This window comes from Solea solea, chromosome 7, assembly GCF_958295425.1.
Source record: "Solea solea chromosome 7, fSolSol10.1, whole genome shotgun sequence".
Taxonomy (NCBI): domain Eukaryota; kingdom Metazoa; phylum Chordata; class Actinopteri; order Pleuronectiformes; family Soleidae; genus Solea; species Solea solea.
This window is the reverse complement of record NC_081140.1, coordinates 30579946-30599517: the sequence shown is the minus strand read 5'-3', so window position 1 is coordinate 30599517 and position 19572 is coordinate 30579946. Positions and strand designations below refer to the sequence as shown.

The following is a 19572-nucleotide window of genomic DNA, read 5'->3' as shown; positions in this document are numbered from 1 at the left end:
CACCTCTGTTAAACAATTAGATGGCAGCCATTTGTATCCCTGCGATCAATCATACCCAGCAGCCAGAGCCAATTTGAAGGCCCTCCTGGGGCTGAGCAGGAACGCTCCGGCTCAGAAAGAAAACCCCTGAGGGGTCACAGGGCTTCATTCCCCTACGGCAATCCTCCCATCAATCTTTCCGACAAACATGACAGATATGGCACTTTAATCGCATTCCCCTCCTCTTGTTGCGTTTTTATTTTGCCCTCGACTCAAGTGAGGATAAAGATGAGTGATTCTCTCAGAGGCTCCTCCTGAGGTTCACTGTGTGAGACGGCAGAGCAGACACTGAGTATGTCGTCTGTCAAGGTCGGCCATGTTTCATGGCTCGTTAAAGGTCAATTAGTCTTTACCAACAAACTGAAATGATGTACATACAATATTTATAATAGAAGGAAACTGTCTGCATGAAGACTAAATCTGACATGTGAGTTCTGCAGACCATGCAGAAGCAACACGAGCTGACATTTATCACTAGATACATTAAAAATGATGGAGTCCATCTGTAATTTCTTGCCTCCTGAATGTGTTGAGAATGCTGGTGGAATAGCAAGTTTTAAACGCAATGAATATTAAGACGCTATTTTAGAAATGTGCCGTCCATAAAAATGTCTTCACAGACACACAAACGCGGCATCACCTGAGAGACCTGATGACATAATAAACAAAAATAATAATTCAGCGAGTCACATTATCTCACACAGACAGGACACTGCAATTACACTGCCTACAAAACTGATGCATCCTAATTCTCTCTTGTACAATTATGAATCCATGCAGGAAAAACTTAAAAATTAAAAAAAACAACTGCTGATGTCTTTCAGAGTTAAATACACATTCATTATAGGTGGAATTTACACATTATTTTCTGTCAAAATCAGCTGAAGCACTGGTGGAGTAACAGCTGATCGCTGCAGTAGTTTAGTTTTTCAATATTTCTTTGTAAATGTTGTTTAACTTTACGTATGATAGGCATGGATTAAACACTTATGTATTCAATACAATGACATTACAATAAGGAACAAAAACAGAGTGAAGGGTTTGTCTTTGTTTGTCACAAATACTTTGTGCTTCGAGGAGCGGCTGTGGTCGGTGCAAGCAGTTGAGAGAATATGCAGTCGATTACAGTCTTGACATTAAAAGAGACAAGGGGGAAGGGGGGGGCGGGGCTCACATGTGGTTGCCAGATTGGAATCGCTCAATTTCGCTGCCGCTGAGGGAGAGAAATAACCAAAGAGGCGGCCGAGAAAATGGCTCCCTGCATATGAGACGCAACAGCCTCCCCTTCCTTTACCACATGCACGTCTGTCCGGTCACTCACACACACGTGTGCTGACAGACACGCCCACACGTGCACACACACACACGTGCACTTTCAGTCACCTCAGCCTGCCAAGTATTTTGTATGGAGACATAAACACCTTTCACTCACACACACACACACACATGCAAAGTGGAAAGGGGAAAAAACATCCATTTACAGTCAGGGGTCAGTTCAAAGCCTCGCCGTCCCGCCTCTCACCCCCTCCCTCTAGGGTGAGAGGGTTACACTCACGCTGATTTATGACAGTGGAATTGTTCATGGAGCGAGATGTGGAATCTGAACTCATTGTACACACACACACACACACACACACACACACACACGTGTACACACAATCAACAACATATCATGTCTTATTATTTTTTGGGACATTTATCCACTGTCTGATCACGTAAAGCTTCCATAAGTCCTCCCTCCCAACTCACTTCTCCCTCTGTAGCTGAAATGTGAACTTGTATAGGACGGCAGCAGCGGCGCTGTCTTTCCACATCATTTATAAATCCTAATAAATCCATCCTAATAAACGTGTAATCCACGGTGTCTGGATAAGGGGGAGGCGACACAGCGAGAGAAGGACAGCCGCAGATGACTGGCTGGATTACCAGCGGCTGTAACCAGATCCTGCAAAGCCCCCGCTGAGCATTAGCCGTAAGAAATCCAATCAGTCTGGAGTTATTCACACACACACACACACACACACACACACTCATGGAAGACACATTGTTTGAAATGTGGGGGAAATGTCTTTGTCCATGAGCGTGAAAATATTTAGTGTAACATATTCTCTCACTTGCACTCAGTTGTGCACATGTGCAAACACACACACACACACACACACACACACACACACACGAGGTTGCTTTAGGCTAATCTGCTGACTAAGATATAGACGATGTTTCCGTTGCGTCTCATCATTGTTTGCTGCATGTTTTATAGTGTGTGTGTGTCTGTGTGTGTGTGTGTCACTGTCACCAGACCCAGAAGATGATTCGGCCAATCCCAGGTCGCCAGTCCATCACATACAGAGATGAACCCGAAGAGAACACATGAGGAGAACATGCAAACTCCACACAGAAAGCAGGATTGGAACCTTATCCCTGTCAACTGCCCCAACAATGTTTACCCTGTGTGAAAGGTATGAACATAAAATGGTGGGAAACATTGAGGTGTGTCTGTAGCTCAGTTTGTGTCTGTGTCTGCACGTTGTCCACAGACCACGGTATATTTTTGTGGACAGCATCCATGCATGCTCACTGTAATGCTCTTGATGGCATTGATTCTTGTGTTAAATGTCACTCTCATAACTCAGTCAGTGGCCGGAGCAGGTACCAAAGAAGCACCAGGTACCAGGTATAGTACCTGGTACCTGGTGCTTCTCTTTCCTAATGGAAAAGCAAAAAAAAGCCTCATATGTGTCAGAATCTCAAACAGCCACATTTGAAAAATCCTGGATTATGACTTATATCGTAGTAATATAGTGGGATATCTGCTTCTAAGATGTTCTTACGAGCCTTTAATGGGTGAAGCTCCCACACATGGCGCTCTGGCAGCACTAGCTGCTCTCCAAAAGGCAGCACATCCATTCATCTCTATCTTCCTGACCCCAGCTAATAAATCAAGCCACTGTGTCCTTACATTTCCAGTCCAAGCCCTATTCAAGATATTCGCTTTTCCCAGGGATGGAAATTAGTGATAAAAAAGGCGACACAAAGGGGCACTTAGCTTACCACCCAAGAGCAGGGCAATAAAGAAGGCTAAGGTAATGATCGGCTATAAGTGGAGGAGAAGAGGGAGGGACGAAGAGAAAGGGCCAGGGTCATAAAATCCATTTGCACAACAACCAGTTACAAAATGGCTAAATGACAAAACAACAGGAGGCTTTGAACGCAACCCCAGGCTGGAGAAGCTCTTCCCCAGCTCACGAGGAGACGCTGGATTCATGGGTGTATTTTAGCAGAAGAATTACACGCATACACGTATACAAACACACACCATCCAGCAGCATTAGTAATGAAGCCTCCACAGATCAATACAACTCAGCTCATTCATTAGCTTCTGAGCTAAATATAGCGCCTTGCCCCTATCTTCAGTCTGGGCTTCTCATGCCTAATTATGCAAAAACTCAAGTGAAATATTGCAGAAAATCATTTCCCACTGCAGAGAATCCATCATCCCTCCTTCAGTAATCATCCAGCCTTCACCCAAATTATTCACAGCTTTAATAAACATGTTTTGACACGAAGATTGCCCCCAAAAAACGACTTCAACTTACAACAAACTTATGCTCTGCATCAAACACAGCTAAAGAGCTTCTGCAGCACACTTCATGTTGTTGTTCATATGCACATAAGAGTCCAGAAGCAAAGCCAACCCCTGGAGATGCCCTACATTTAGCAAACTGAGTGATCAAATCTGACGACGTGCATCGATACATGAATAATTCATGAAACAGAGGAGGGGGAAAGACAAGGGAGCAAATGCAAATTCATTACTTTCCTTGTCATTAGTCTGTAAAGTGCATTAACACACAGAAATGTATCATTTATGACAAACATTACTCAACACAACTGTCTCCAAACGGTGTGAAAGCTCTGTTGTGGGGAGTGATGGAATAAGTAGAAGTCATGAAAATGACTGTAATTAACATCTCAACAATACTCTGCTGCAGTGGCCATCACTGTAAACAGGTCACAGGTCATAGATTATAGCAGATTAACAAGAGGATCAATGAATTCAATCGGTGAATGCTTGAGTGTACAGTATCCAAACTGCAGTTTGTGTCTCTGTGTAACTTTTGAGTTGTTTATCTGCTGCTGCTTCCATCAGTTAATTCAGATGTGTTTTGTGTGACTTTAACACAAACACACAAACGTTGTTCTCTGTGGAGAGTTTCCCTCTAATATAAAGCAGTGGACATACAGTTAAGATGTCGTTTTATCAGGTGAACCTTCTGTTACAGTGAGTGGTTAACATCTGTTTCTCCTTGTGTTCCTTGGTTTCCCTGGTTCTCGGTGCAGGGGCACACACACACACACACAGTGTCAGTAACTCATGATGATGATGACACTGATCTGTATCTTTAACGTCCTTAAATATCGGTGAACTTGCAGGAAGCAAACATCCATAAACTGTTGAAGTAAAGCCTTCATGTCTGAATGTCTTACCAGCCTGGTTGGTGGTGACGGTCACCGACACAGCCTGCTCCGGCCCGGGACTCTGAGGCGAGACTCCGTTCACCGCCCACACCTCAAAGGTGTAGTTGGTGTGGGCTTGCAGCTCGTTGATGGACACCCTGGTTCCCTTCAGGCTCAGCTGCTGGGGGCTGAAGTGGATGCCGTTGCCGCAGGGCTGACAGCGCCGGCCGTCAGGACCGCAGCGCTTGCAGACCACATTGTATGTCAGGTCCTGGCGTCCTCCCGAGCTCCGGGGCGGGCTCCACTCCAGATTTACAGAAGTCTCGTTCACATTGGAGATGAGATGGATGGGCGCAGATGGAGGACCTAGAGCAGAGGAAGACAGAAGAAAGAGTTGATGTTCGAAGCCTCAGCTCATGACCAGCGTTTTCACTGATCCACATATTTGATTTTACAGGGATTTTTTCAGCTGCTTTTCCTGATGCAACCCTCCCATTTATCCAGGATTGGGACCTGCACCACGAGTACCGCCACTGAGGTCAAGTTAGAGTGTCCAAATTTTAAACCCGGTCAATGGAGAGCCAGAGGGATTGGGTACCTTGCTCAGAGGAACCCCAGACCTACACGTGTCTGGGCTGCCCCCCTATCATTTATGTTGACGAAACTTTGGTATTTTGTGAGATGGAGAGAAAAAAAAAACATATTAGTTGACTGAGTGGTTATATATATATATATATATATATATATATGTATAAACTAAACTATAATTGAGTGTGTCGTCTCATGGTTGGGACCTGAGACTTCTCAAATTCCTTTTTAATGTCCTGTCCATTATAGCAAGGGAGGGTCCAGTTTCACTGCAGATAATCCAGCACGTTAGCTGAAATCCAATAGGCCGACAGATTTTCTTTCCCATTCACACATGTATGTGGAATCAGCTGGAGGTTGGCAGAGAGACGACTAACAGCGAGCCTTTATGACACACACAAACACACACACACACACACACACACACACACACACACACTCTATAACTTGTGTTGCTCTGGACCCTGTGAAGATTCTACTGTGATGTAAAAAGCTGAGCTGCAGTTCTGTGACACAAACTCTGCGCCTCATCAATCCCACTTTGTGTGTCAGCTCCATTGTAATGAATGTGTTGTTTTGCAATGCTTTCAAACACAACAGCGGTAATTGACTTAACTCTCCCACCATCCCTCTCTCTCTGTCTCTGTCTCTGTCTCTGACTAATGAAGCGCATGCGAGCGAGCTGGGGGATCGATGCAGGGTGAAATATGAAAGCGAGTCGGTCCACACACGATTCATTTCACAACGGAAATTAATTATCAGTATTATTTTTGGAGGAGCACAGTGACAATGAGTGATTTCACAGAGACGGAGAAGAGCAGCAGCAGCAGCAGCAGCAGCAGCAGCAGCAGCAGCAGAGAGGACGAGTGGAGCATCGTGTGCACACGAGCAAGAATGAGTCCACTTCAGGTTTACCTGTGGACTAGATGCTCATTATGTATATGGACGAAGACAAACACTGTCACTGTTCACCCAGGCTGTAGAAGCCATCCAAGGTCTGGATGGATGGATGGAGTGAGGAAGTAAGGGAGGGGGCAGGAATGGATGATGTGAGGTCAGGACGATTGTCTCTGACTGGAACTGACCTCCAGGTCAGGGTTCTAACGTGGGTCAGGGACTAAGGCTGAGTGATTTTGGGATCACATTACGACTGTTGGGACAGATGCTTCAATTGTGATTTGATATGCAATATAACTTTTTGAGTCATGGATCACTTAAACACAGATATTAACTGTATACAACATGTTGGAGTAGAGCTTAATAATTAGCTCTTTATTTGAATAGTGATTTAAATTTGAAAACAATCATTTGTTCAGCACTGTCAGGGACCCCCTGGTTTGCATTAAACAAAGAAAAACAACGTTTATCTCGTGTCTTCTATTGTTATATGAAGACAACTTAGTTACTTTAGTTTGAATTAACTTACTCTATTTAGGTTTTACCATTTGAAGTAATATTTTGGTTGTGGTGGTGCGCGTCATCCAGACTCAGATAAAAATCTCCAGCCTTGTGGGAATAAGTTTCTGTGACGCGTGGGTGTGCCTTTGTCAGTCACATTTTTAACATTTTTACACAAAGCTACTGCATATCAAGGACCTGTCATTCCATCGTATCACAACAAGTGTTTGTTTTGATATGGAACACAACATACTGTAGTTCACAGTAATAAAAACCTTGGCTTTCATGGACCTAACAGCAATTTAACATATGATTATTATAACTTACTGCAACTGTACTCCACATGTGGTGTTTGGTTCTGACATGTGTCGCTCAGACCCTCAGTAAGTCTTGCCCTGTGCTTCACCTGGTTCCATGTTTCTGGACCGGAGCGCCTGCAGGACACAGTCTGTTGCAATAAACTTCTGCTGAACAGATTTCAGCCTTTCACTCGCTGTCGCACCATCTGTACGTGCGGCTTCACCTTCTTTTGTCATGACAGCATCCAGAGGTCTGAATGTTTCCTTTGTTCTGCCTCATGCATCAACTTTTTACATCTAAATATAAAATTATATTTCATTATTTTATATATAATTATTTCATGGACCCCAGGATATGAGTTTGGACCCACAGAGGTTCCGAGACCCCCGCTGAGAAACCACTGCTCTACGTTCCAAGATGCAGACGGTGAGATAAAAGGATGCAGAACATTCTGTGTCGCTCAGCCTTTTCTCACCAACCACTCCAATCAAATCCTATTAATAAATTCTCATTAAAAATGGTGATAAAGCACTTTCTTCCCCTAGTTTCTCCACTTTCTCTTCTCTCCTCTCTCCTGCACCTCGTTCCCTTCCTTTGCTTCTCAGATGTGGGCGACAAGTTACAGATGGGGTTTCTAAAATAAGGCACAAACCATCACTCACAACTGTCAGCGTGCTAAGTTCAACTATAACCTCCACTGCCCTCCGAGCCATCGCACAGAGGAAAAGGTGACTTCAATGTCCCTGTCAGTGTGTGTGTGTGTGTGTGCGTGTGTGTGCGTGCTCCTGCCTTTCTGTCAAATATCTGGGAAATTCACTCATTCATTTGTCAACTATGAAACCAGCAGACTGTTAGCTCAAAGACGTAACAGACAGCTGTCATGACGATACAGTAGAAACAAACTGTGGTGAATAACAGATTCTTATCATCACAATTATTATTAACAAATATAAATAACAGCAGGAAATAATCCCAAACTAAACTAAACCCACTGCTTTAAAAAAACAATAAAGCACTAAAACACCTGAAACTAAATGTTTTCTAACAAAGATTCATAAAACAAAATGAAAATAAAATAAATACTGTGAACGTAACATTATTTAAAATCCAAATCAGGTCGCAGACAGTGACCAATGACATCTAATCAGGAAGTGAATGCAGGCTAATGCACGCTTCAACACGAGATGGTAACATGGACACAGACAATAGACTGGTGTGGTTGTTACCATAGTTACATAGTTACATAGTTACATAGTTGCAGTTTAAAACGAAACTTGTCTATTGCAGCTTTAAATGCCGGCGTCGGCGTGTGTGTTTGTAGAATCACGTCTAACAATAGTTGTGTGTGTGTATGAAGTGTTTAACACATTCCACACACACTCACACACTCACTGGCTAACTGTGGCTGTACCTGTCGCTCTCCAGTGGGAGCACGGGAGCGTGGGAGAGTCGTCGGCTGTGACTGACACTCCATAATTAATCCTCGGAGAGACAGAACGCTACGACGAGGAAGGAGCGCAAAAGAAAAGAAACCTTCATAAGACTTCAGCTCAATGCATCCTGAAGTGAGTGAGTGAGTGAGTGAGTGAGTGAGTGGAATCCAGAGGGAAAGTCAGAAATAGTCGTCTGTTTTTCCATTTGTTCATGGCCGTGATATTTGCTCTGAGACCTTTTTCTTTTTCATTCCTGTCACGCCTTCACCTCCACCTCCACCCTCCCTTCTTTAATTGGTCTTTCTCAATTTACTTCACTTCACATTCTACATTTTTTCCTGCCTCTGCATGCCTCCATTTCCCGTTTCCCCTCCTTTCATCCCTCTCTCTTTCTGCCTCTTTCCATCAGTAATTGTTGGCTGAGTGTTGTGCCGCACCGAGGCAGTGAGCAGGCAACGTTGGCCGGAGAGCCGACCTCGCTATTACCATCCGGCTGGGATTCATTCAGCCTCTCCCTCTGGATCCCTCCCCACTCTGTGCTCATTCCTCACTCCCTCCCTCCCTCCTTCCCTCCCTCCTTCCCTCCCTCCTTCCTCTACCAAACCACCACAAAGAAAATTGGGCAAAAATCTGACAAACACATCAAGTGGCAACAGAAACCCCAAAATGGAGAACACCCGTCCTGACACGGTGAACGCAGTGCAGTCCGGCTCCCGCGGGCGTCTGTCACTGGTCCTTATTACTGCCGGGTTTTATTACTCACCATAAGGTGGGAAGTACATACACTTCTGCTGTAGTCTGACACTTGACTTAAAACAGAGCTGCAGCAGTGAAGCTTCTGTGTGTTTGTCTTACTTTACTGTGTCTTAACATAAAACTAAGAGACATTAGTTTGTATTTAAAAGGTCCGCACCGCAGTTTTACGGGGATTTTCAGGCTAGAGTTCTTGTTTTTAACTGCCAACGTTTTATTTTACTTACATTCACAAAAACAGGCTTTTTTATTGTAATGCATGTAAGGGAAATGATCCTATAGTTTTATTATGGTCTCTGCACGCTGCCTGATTTCAACCCTAACCCACTCAACAAGAAAATAATACACTAAACAATACAGAGACATTTTCTTTTCATTCAAAAGATGTATTGTATTCTGGATCATTTTGATTCTAACGTTGTACTTGAGTACATGTCAGAGCTGCTATAGTATAGTATTTATAGTATTTTATCTCCTTTAAATACTTCAACTACTTTTACTCTGTGATGTGCCTGCTGTCAAATGCAATATAACATGTAAACTTATACAGTGCACTATGAGCGTTAATGATGTCACTGTTGTGTATGTGTCTCAGGAGGTGTGACAAGTATATATAATAAACGTCACAACAACTCAAGTAACATTAAAACCACTGGAGGCAACAAGCCAGGACGCATAAATGTCACTGTGAAAAATCTGTTTTTAAATGTCTTAATATAGAGAGAGAGGTTTGGTTGTTTATTATTTATATTTATTGATATGTTTACTTTCATGATCTGTCATGTGACTTGGATTGTCTGCAGTGATCATGTGACCATGGCATGTTTTTGCTGTTGATAGCGTTCCATAGCATGATTCAACTTCTCCGGTCACCAGGTGTGTGTGTGTGTGTGTGCGTGTGTGTGCGTGTGTGTGTGTGAAGTTTTGGATCAAATGTTAAAGCAGCATCAAGAGGACAGTCACAAGAATATGAGAAGAATAGAACCTGCACACAAGCAGTCGCATCATGACAGAATTACACAACATGCACTTTTAATCATCCTCTTACGTCGTCAGACCTCGAGCTACGAGAGGAGAGGAAAAGCATTTTCAATTACCTGCACACGCACACACACACACACACGCACACACGCACGTACACACACACACACACGCACACACGCACGTACACACACGCACACACACACATACGGACAGACACACGTTTCCCAGCCTCATACTGAACAAGTCAAACAGGGAAATGACTTGACGAGAGTTTTTCTCCCTCTTCATCTGCTCATCTACGGAGAGACTGAGAACCAAACGTGAATAAGAAAGGATGTATGAGTGACAGCTGTAATTACACAGCTCTGACATGTGGGTGAGAAGAACGGCAGAGGGGAGGATAACAGCAGACGACAGACGGGGTGATAGGTCAAGGCGGGGCGGGGCTCGCTGAGAGAGAGTCTGGCTCTAACGTTCACTTCCTCACCAAGGAAGGAAGGTTTGGGAATGTGGGAGAAACGGCAGCGCAGGGTCCAATAAAACGAGGCGAGTAATGAGCTTTGACAGCTGCTGGTGATGCCACAGTGACTAACGGGACCACGGGGATGAGCTCCAATCCCTTCCATTAAATTAGAGGTTGTAACTTAATACAAGACGAGACTTATGTTTAAACATCTGAGGATTTTCATTCAAAACTCTGAGAATTATTATTATTATCAGGCGGAACCTGCGTTAAAGAAGAACAACTATAAAAGCACAAATTAAAAGGTTGTAGTTAAACCATATTGTATGTTTTTTTATGTTTACCTCATTCAGTTACAGGAATAAGGGAATATTTAATATATCATTTAAATATTTCCTCCAACAGCAGGAAATGTGCAACAGTTATGTAGATTTTACAGTTTAAAAAAATTAGTGTATTTACATTAATTAAACTAAATATTTGACCTAATGAAATTAAAATCATGCAATAATTATTGACTAATTATCAAAATAGAGGCTAATTTATTTTTTAATCAATGAATCATGACAGAATTCTTCACATCGTAGCTGTATTGTGTGTGTGTGTATGATTAACAACAGCTGTTTAATGTATCTGGGAATAAAGTTTGTGTCAGGTTTAATGGTCAGTGTTGAAAAACAACACAATACTTCAATACCAGGACTGAGCCAAAATGCAATTTAAACTCACGTGTGTATTTAACAACAGAGCAGAGTCTCTTTAACAACGGGACACTAATTACTGGGACTTCAGTCATGCTTCTGCTCTCACAGTTCACTTTTGGGGGGAGTGAGTGAGTGAGTGAGTGAGTGAGTGAGTGAGTGATTAATCGACACTCAGGCCGAAACACATGTGTAGATTGCTTCATGACGCACACTCTGTGTGTTCTCGACCAGAACGGATTTCACGTTGAGTATCTACTGATTTCAAACCTGTGTTTCCCAAACTTTCTATATGAGGACCCACTTTTTAAAGATGACAAACTATAGTGACCCAAATCACAATCAAATAATAATAATAATTACAATCATAACTGTAACAGCTGATATCAAACATGAACATGAGATGTTTGCTTTCAAGACATTTCAATGTCGTTGCATGCACTGTATTTAAAAATATGGATGCAAATCTTAACAAAAGGTTTGGGAAAATTCTGCAAATTTGTTTTGGGGACTGAAAAAAAATCTCTCGCAACCATCTGTGGGTCCCAACCCAGTCTTTGGGAAACGCTGTTTTAAACAACCAATCTTTGAATAACATATTTGTGCAGCTGCATTTACCACCAGCCATTTTAAAAACAACCAGCTGTATACAGACATGTAATAAACACATCAACATAAAGGCTGTCATTGATATGAAATCTTGGGTTTTTTAGTGGATTTTACGCTTTTCTGTTTCCGTGATCCAGTCATTTTAACCACGATATGAGTCGGTACCGAGTGTCCAACCATTGTTTGTTATCTCAGTCACTGTGAGTCAGGGCCTGAGGTCAGTACCAAGCACGGTCACCAGGGGTTGACTCACATCCAGAGAGAGGAAAGTCACACATCCTGAGAAATTCAGCTCAACATCTTCCCTCAGCTCCATGTGCTCCTGTTTGAATTTTCCTGAAGCTTTTTTGTCTCTTTTTAACATCAGATTTATTCTTTGCATATCATCCGTCTCCGGCTTTTTTCCCACTATCTTCATTGTCTCTGTAAACATCTTATCTCCACTTGTCGTCCTTCATTGTTCTCTCCCTCCTCTGCTGTTGCTCAGTCTGGGATTCAGCACTTCATGACTCACTAAGTACAACCTGGTGTTCAATGAAACAGTTCTAGCGTTTCTTGGTTTGGTATCAGACACGTCATTTTCCATCACTTCGTAGAACCTCCTCAGCGTTGGCGGGATCTTCATAGCGCGACTGCATGAAACTGCATGTGACGTCGTTTTATACGCGACACAAACGCACAAACTAGTGACGAGCAAAGCCGTTGTTTTCTGTGTAAAAAGATTTGGATTCTTAACAGATCTACAGTTGAGTCAGACGTCCCGCTCATGACGACGCTCTCTGACCAATCAGTGGCCGGCAGTCTGTTGATGTCACATTTTAGTTGTTGAGTAGAACTTTTTAGTATAAATGTGCCATAAGTGACTGAGGTGTTCGTCAAATGCTGTGATTTATTTTAGACAGAAAACTGTTCACATTTACTGATCGGCCAGCGGCGACAAAGTCAGTCATCTTGGAATCCCAACTCGTACGAGCGGTCACTTGGAGTTTTTGGGTTTGAAATTCAAGGTCAGGGACCTCAAGAATTCCAGAGGAACACAGCATGAAAGCAGCCAGGGCTTTGTGCGTGAGAGGGGATAATTCAGGTTGCATGCGAGTGTGGGTGGCTGCGCCAAAACACAAGACTCTGTGTTTACAAGTCACTGTAAACCATTGCTAATACAGCTGTATGAATGTCATGGGTTCCAGTGCCACATGTGGGTGTACTTACGGGTGCAGGGCATGGATGCCGGGTCCGTCTCCGAGCGGAAGTATCCCTTGTCGCAAACACAGGAGGTGGATCCTTCTCTCACGGAGTAACTGTGGAGCGGACACTTGGAGCACGAGCCGTCACTGGCCAGAGCCCGGAAGTATCCAATCTTACAGGCTGGAGGAGGAAAGGACACAGAGGAAAGGAGGTGAGGTTAGAGGAGACATTAAAATAGTGCTGTCACATTCAATACTGAACGTTTGGCATGTGTAGAATTCTGTTTTAGCGTTTTCACACGACCAAAGCTCAGACACCACACAAGCCTCGCAGAAAAAGCAAGGGCGTGTCATGTTGACACATCACAGAGATAAACGAAGATAAATCAAGATAAATCAAGACAAACAGGTGTTTAATTCCACACATGCGGTAAAACAAGATGCCCCTCTGTTGTCATTCATCATAGACAAAGTAAATAATCCAGTGAACACAATGAAAGGGAGTAAAACCCTCGGTCTGCAGCGCTGCAGTGAGTCGTGCTTATTCTGTAGGTTAGATCCACAAGAAGAATAAGAAATAAAGTTAAAAGTGTGGTGTAATGAAGGAATAATGCCCTGTCTTTGCACTTGACTTCAGAGAGTGCCGGGGTAGACTGATTCCTGTCATCGCGCCCATTTTCCACAAATTAGCAGCAAGAAAACAATATGTTACCCTGAGGCGACTTGGTCTCTCCACAGCTCTTCCTCCATTCCTTTGTCTCTGTTTTCCTTCTTCAACACTTTCACCCCGTTCCTCACAAACCTGTGTTGTGTTATCACACAGAACACAACAACAGAGCTCGAGATCCTCTGACAAAAACACAAGATCAAATAACTTGAGATTGTCTTTCTCACAAAGTCGACCAGTGCGGTTATACTGGCGACACCTGGAGCCCGAGTGAAACCAGAGCTGCTGCCATTCCATAAACCAGTGGCACCACACTTTACTCTTAAACACACACGTTTACGCAGTATTCTTAGTGAGGACACTCCTTAACCCTTACCTTATCTATCACAACTAAATGTCTAACCCTTAAACCAAATCTTAACCCTCAAAAAGCCCTTTGAAGGGGTGACCAGCCAAAATGTCCTCACTTTACAAAATCAGCAAAATACCAAATTTTACCCATTTTTATATATAATACCCATTTTTTGGTCTTCACAAAGGTACCCATACAAGAACACACACACACACACACACTTCAGTCTGAAATGGTAACCTAAGTGAAACCTTTGGGTGACAGTGCCCGCCTTCCCTGTGAGTGACAGTTTGATAGGAGGGCTCCTCTTTCAAGGAGCTTCTCCGCTGCGTCCATCCATCCATTCCTGTAACTGCCGTAGAAGCCTAACAGGTTTATATTTCACCCCCTGAGCACTGAACCAGAGGAGCAGGACAAAAGAACAGTTCTCTGAGAGGTGTGGTGCACACCCACAACACTGATTGGACCAAATAAGCTGTCAATCGATGAAGCTGATGTGTGAGGGGCAGTGCACAGCAAATGGAATCCAGGCTGGAGGTTCGGAGGTTTAGGTTTGGTAGAGAAGGCAGTATGTGTGTGTGTATGTGGGTGTGTCTCCTCTTTAGGACCCTTTCTGGTATAAAACACTGGCTTTTTCAGTAGGGGACCAAAACCTGGTCCTAATTGGGCAGAACCTCAGTTCTGAGTCTTTGGTTAAGGTTGTAATTAAGATGCAAATTGAGGTTGAGTTAAGATTTGGAGAAGGCATTAAGTGGTTATGGTTAAGATGAGGGACAAGGGTGAGCACATGAATGCAAGGCCCTGACAGTGTCTTACCAAAGAACTGGAGTTCCTCACAGACTCACACACACAGTTCAGATCTCAATGTGCATTTGAAGCATGGACTTTAAGGACATCGTCATAAATTCATCAGAGGATGCTACGTACAAAAGAACGGTCACATAAACTCAAACATGTCCACGCACTCGAAATCAAAGTCGCTCCTCCAACCATGCAACACGTCACAGAATCCACAAACCCTCACAATACTGGGAAGTCCGTCACATGGACTTGTAATAAAGTCAGAGCTCCTCTGAAGCAGCGGGATTAGCGTAGCCCTGGCGTTAACCGGGCCGGACTAGCTGCGACCTGCTGAGCCTTTCTGGTCCCGCTCAAATCACTCAATCACGGCTAAATCTCTGCCGCTTCACTCGCTAACGCTGAGCTAAGGGCCTCTTTGATGGAAGCCTGCAGGGGGGTGTGAAACCCGCCGTTTCTTTCCTCCACAGTTGCAAGAGAAAAAGAGTGAGGAGATTAGTCGGGAGGTGCTTTGTGTCGTGGCTTTATCTTTTAAAACAATCTCTAAACGCCCAATCCCATCACTGCAGACAGAAGGACACTGGGATTTGTGGGTATTGTTTAAGGGGTTGTGACCGCTTCAGGTGACAAAACCTAAAAGTTGCTGTGAGGGGGTTTGTACATGTGCGCTGACCAGGAAAGTGTCCAGAGTTGAGCGAGGGGTCAACCAGCTGTTTGAGAACAAGACGCCCCTTCCTAAAAGCTGCAGGGAGACTTAATTGAGTCCCATGCTTCACAGCTTTCGGGTTCCTTTAAAAAGACACAGTCTAAGTGCGTCTTACCTCAAACTGTGCACGCCTGATGAGTTTTTCCCCTCTGTCAATTATTAAGCTGTCCCAGGCTGACCTCACACTCCCCACCGGCTGTGCCACAATTCTTTGCAGAACTACAAATTCACATTTGTTTGCCAGTGACAGGCTTTTGGCGTCTTAATCTGTGGTTTTTAAACATTTCAAACATTCTGTTTGAAAACTGTGATGTCAACATATGAGCGCTTGTTTACGGCGGTCGCTGATCCACGGAGAGGAAGAGTCAGGGGGATGAAAAGAGGCCGATATTCAAGTCAATCTGGAGAATTCACTTTTTATTAGCAGAACGTGTGTGTGTGTGTGTGTGTGTGTGCGTGTGTGTGTGTGTGTGTGTGTGTGTGTGTGTGTGTCAGGGTGAGAGAAGAGACCGCAGTAGTGGGTGGTCCAAAAGACGGTGGCTTTACAGAGGAATCTCCCTTAAGACGTTCTGGATTTATCACTGTCCGGGTTAGCCGTGGCAAACCCACACACACACACACACACACACACGTGACCACATGTGTATTTGGTTTTTGTGGCCGCTGAGCTCCTCATATCCTCTTATACGTCCTCTTAAAAGCCTAACCTGGTTTTTCCACACCGTCAGATATTATTTTGACTGGTTGCTTCGGCCTCTATCTCCGTGTCTCACTCTCCTGAGCGCTCTCTCTGCAGGCCTTCTTTCAGACAGAGACGGGTTTGTCAGGTGCTGAGAGATCAAAGGCAAACAAAGAGACTGGTGACTTACTGTTCTATTCTGGAAGGGCGAAAAAATGGAATCCTCACAGACTGGGACATCGCATTCTTCCCCTTTTCTCCCCTGGCAGCTCTTTCACTTATTCAATCCTCGTCTCTGGCTTTAGTCCCTCTCTTCCCTTTTGTCAGTCTTTCCCCCGCCCTGTCCACAGCCCTGTTTGTCTCTAAGCTAAAGCACGTTTGGAGAAAAGGGGGCAACAAGGGTGGAGGGGGAGGTTTGGGGGAGTTAATGAGTAGTTTTGTCCATGTGGGGATTTTGCTGGCTGAATTGGTTTCACCGCATGAGGGGAGGGGAAATCGGGAACTTGTGTTCTCGACTGCACCATCGACGCAGCTTCATCCACGGAGCACACATTAGCTAATGGTGATAGCTGCCCACACGGGAGCCAACGCAAAGCCAGCTTCCCTCTGTGGTAACAACCTACACCAGGGTAGATGCTCCTCACACATCTACCCACACACCCTCCCACTGCTGCCCACCTCGAGTGACCCGCATCACAAGCCTGATAGTGGAGCTATTCTGCAACCGGCACAACAAAAGTATCCAACACACTGGGGACTGGAAGCATGAGAGCATGAGAGCATGAGAGCATGAGAGCATGAGAGCCTCACAATAAGCATCCCAAAAAGCCCAGGAATCAAACACCCAGCACACAATAACAATCGCTTCTCTTGTAATCAAAAAGGAGAGAATTAACATCAAACTACAGCGTTTTCTCTCTCCTTTATCTTCCTTGGGTGATGAAAAGTCGCTCACTCTTGTTTTAGTCAGAACAGACAGGGAGCGCACTTCAGAAGAGCAGTCACAGAGGCTTCCTCACAAAGCTGCTCTTTCAACAAATGCAGCGATCGACTTTCACGACCCGAGGGCAAGGAGAGTCTCTCTCTCTCTCTCATTCCTGCATCTCCATTCACTTTGCCTTTCTGTGAGTGGCTCAGGTCAGACTCCTGCTGGAAGTGACAGTCATTTCACCAGCGCTTCATGTTCACTGTGGATGTGCTAACACTGTATTAAATATGAATATAATTTAATATATGCTATGAATTAGCTTAAATATCTAATTGCAATTATTCTGACAAAGTTTCCTCCGTACACAGTGGATAAGCGGCTAGCGTTGTTGCCTCACAAGTAGGTCACAGATTTGGAACCAGAGTTCCAGGATGTGTGAGTGGGTTTTTTCCAGGTAGTCCAAGTTCCTCCCACAGAACCAATATTCAGTGTATAATACTGTGTGTGTTTCATATGATGAATATGATGATTATCAATGCATCAGTGTTTAAAAGCAGGAAACTTATCATTCCAAAATCTAAGACTGTATCTTGTCTCATGTCATAATAAGGATATAATCTCCATATATTGCTTGGCCTTCGCTGGGATTGGATGTTAAATTGGAATTTAACTTTGTAAATCAAACTTCAGGTCAATATTTACTGTGTTATAGATTATAGAACACATTACCACATGAGACTCTGTCAGAATATTAACAACTATACTCTAATGCAAGGATGCTATATTAAAGAATCTAACAGTTTATACAACAGAACAATTCAATTGCAGCCTTTGCAGTTTGCTAACTGCACTGCTAGCCAACTGTCCAACTGTCCAACTGTCCACCTGTCCGTCCCTAAAACAGACATGGAGACGATGAAAGACCAAACAAATCAATACACCTGAGTCCCTTCCATATTAACAGGGATAACTAGCTGCTGACCATTAACATCTGTCACTAGAGCAGCAGGAGAGTGGAGCAGGTTAACTCATTCATTCTGTCACCGTGGGTTATTAATTACCTCCGGCCCTGACGGCGACACGCAGACACACGGCCGGCGAAACCCTTCAGCGTGATGGATGAGGGACACACGGCCACCGAAACCCATCGCCATGATTGATGACGTACACTCCACACACGTCTTGACCTTGACCTGGAGAGAGGGGAAAGGTCCCACTCCTGTGCCGTCCTTTAAAATGCTAAACCCAAAAAACGTCGGGCAGTGAAACCTGGGTTCAGCCCTAATGAAGGGCAAGAACAAAAGACCAGGGAGGCAAATGGTTTTAATAACACTGACAATCACTGCAGAGCCAGCAGAGCGTCATTCAAACGCTGGGTGATTTATAACTGTACGTCCAGCAGCATCCATCCATCACACAGGAGCCACCCAGGACGCTGCATGGCCTCATTAACATGTCTGTACCGACGACGCCGGCCAAACAACCAGACGAGCAAACGTGTGCAACATCACAACAGCCAATGATTATAATCAGTAACAAAGGAATAATGAAACTCTTTCTTTCTGCTCATTTTAAACCACAGTCATGTCTACATTGTGCAAACATGCACGCGCTATTTTACATTGAAGCACCTTTAAAGGTTTTAAGTCAACGTTGGGGTTTATGTTAATATTATATTAGTGTTAATAAGTGTGATTATATAATAGTGGCAGGGACACACGGTAACACAGATTTTAACCACTAAATGAAAGGCTGCTGTTCTGACTGGAATTTGACTGTTATTTTACATCATCAGATGTGTTGATCTGTGACTTTACCAAAGTGACATAAACTTACCAAACAGCAGCAGCAGCAGCAGTGACCAGCAGCTGAGCTAAATGAATGAATGAATGCTTCACGAAACTTTAGTTTCCATTTGTAAAACACGATCTGAACGTGAGGTATCACAGCGTTACGCGGGCGTATATTCCATCAGATGAGCCGTTTGTGGCTAAAAGCTGGTTCCACTTGTGTCCTCGTGTGACCACACTAACAATGTTTTTGTAATGTACAGGACAAACCTGTTCCTGTTCAAATATAAAGACATTGTTGGTGGTGCCACCTGTATTGTTATGGTTTGGATTGCATAACTGTAAAAAAATAAAGAAATATTGTTCGGAGGACTTCCTGCAGACCACGGTCTTTACACGTAGGCTTAACTTCCCCCATCATTTCTCTAGCCGGGCTTTAAGAAACAATATTGGAACAATGGTTATATCGCCACCATCTAAAGTATTCCACCCAACTACTTCAGAATGGACAAAGGACACTTGAGACCCGGGGTACTGAAGGTGAATGTAAGGAGAGTTAAAGCAACAATTGGAGGGGACATAATTGAGCCCAGAGAAACAAACAGGTCCATCTTTGTTTGACTTGGCTACACTGAGTAAGAGCCACTCACATTCCACTTTTGTGCCCATGCCAGAGCCACAAAGGGATGGTACCACCCACCCAACGCCGGGCATGGCGCCAAACCATCTCGGACCTTTTGTG

The 19572-nt window shown here is 44.0% G+C and overlaps 1 protein-coding gene across 2 annotated transcripts in view; it reads right to left on the bottom strand.

Moving 5' to 3' along the window:
• Positions 1-19572, bottom strand: part of epha4l (eph receptor A4, like) — a 57155-nt gene that overhangs the window by 20416 nt on the left and 17167 nt on the right. For both annotated transcript variants that reach the window (XM_058633581.1, XM_058633580.1), the window contains exons 4-5: positions 12936-13091; positions 4528-4863 (exon numbers count right to left, since the gene is read on the bottom strand). In XM_058633581.1, coding sequence (XP_058489564.1) covers positions 4528-4863; positions 12936-13091 — 492 coding nt within the window. The remainder of the gene's footprint in view (positions 1-4527; positions 4864-12935; positions 13092-19572) is intronic.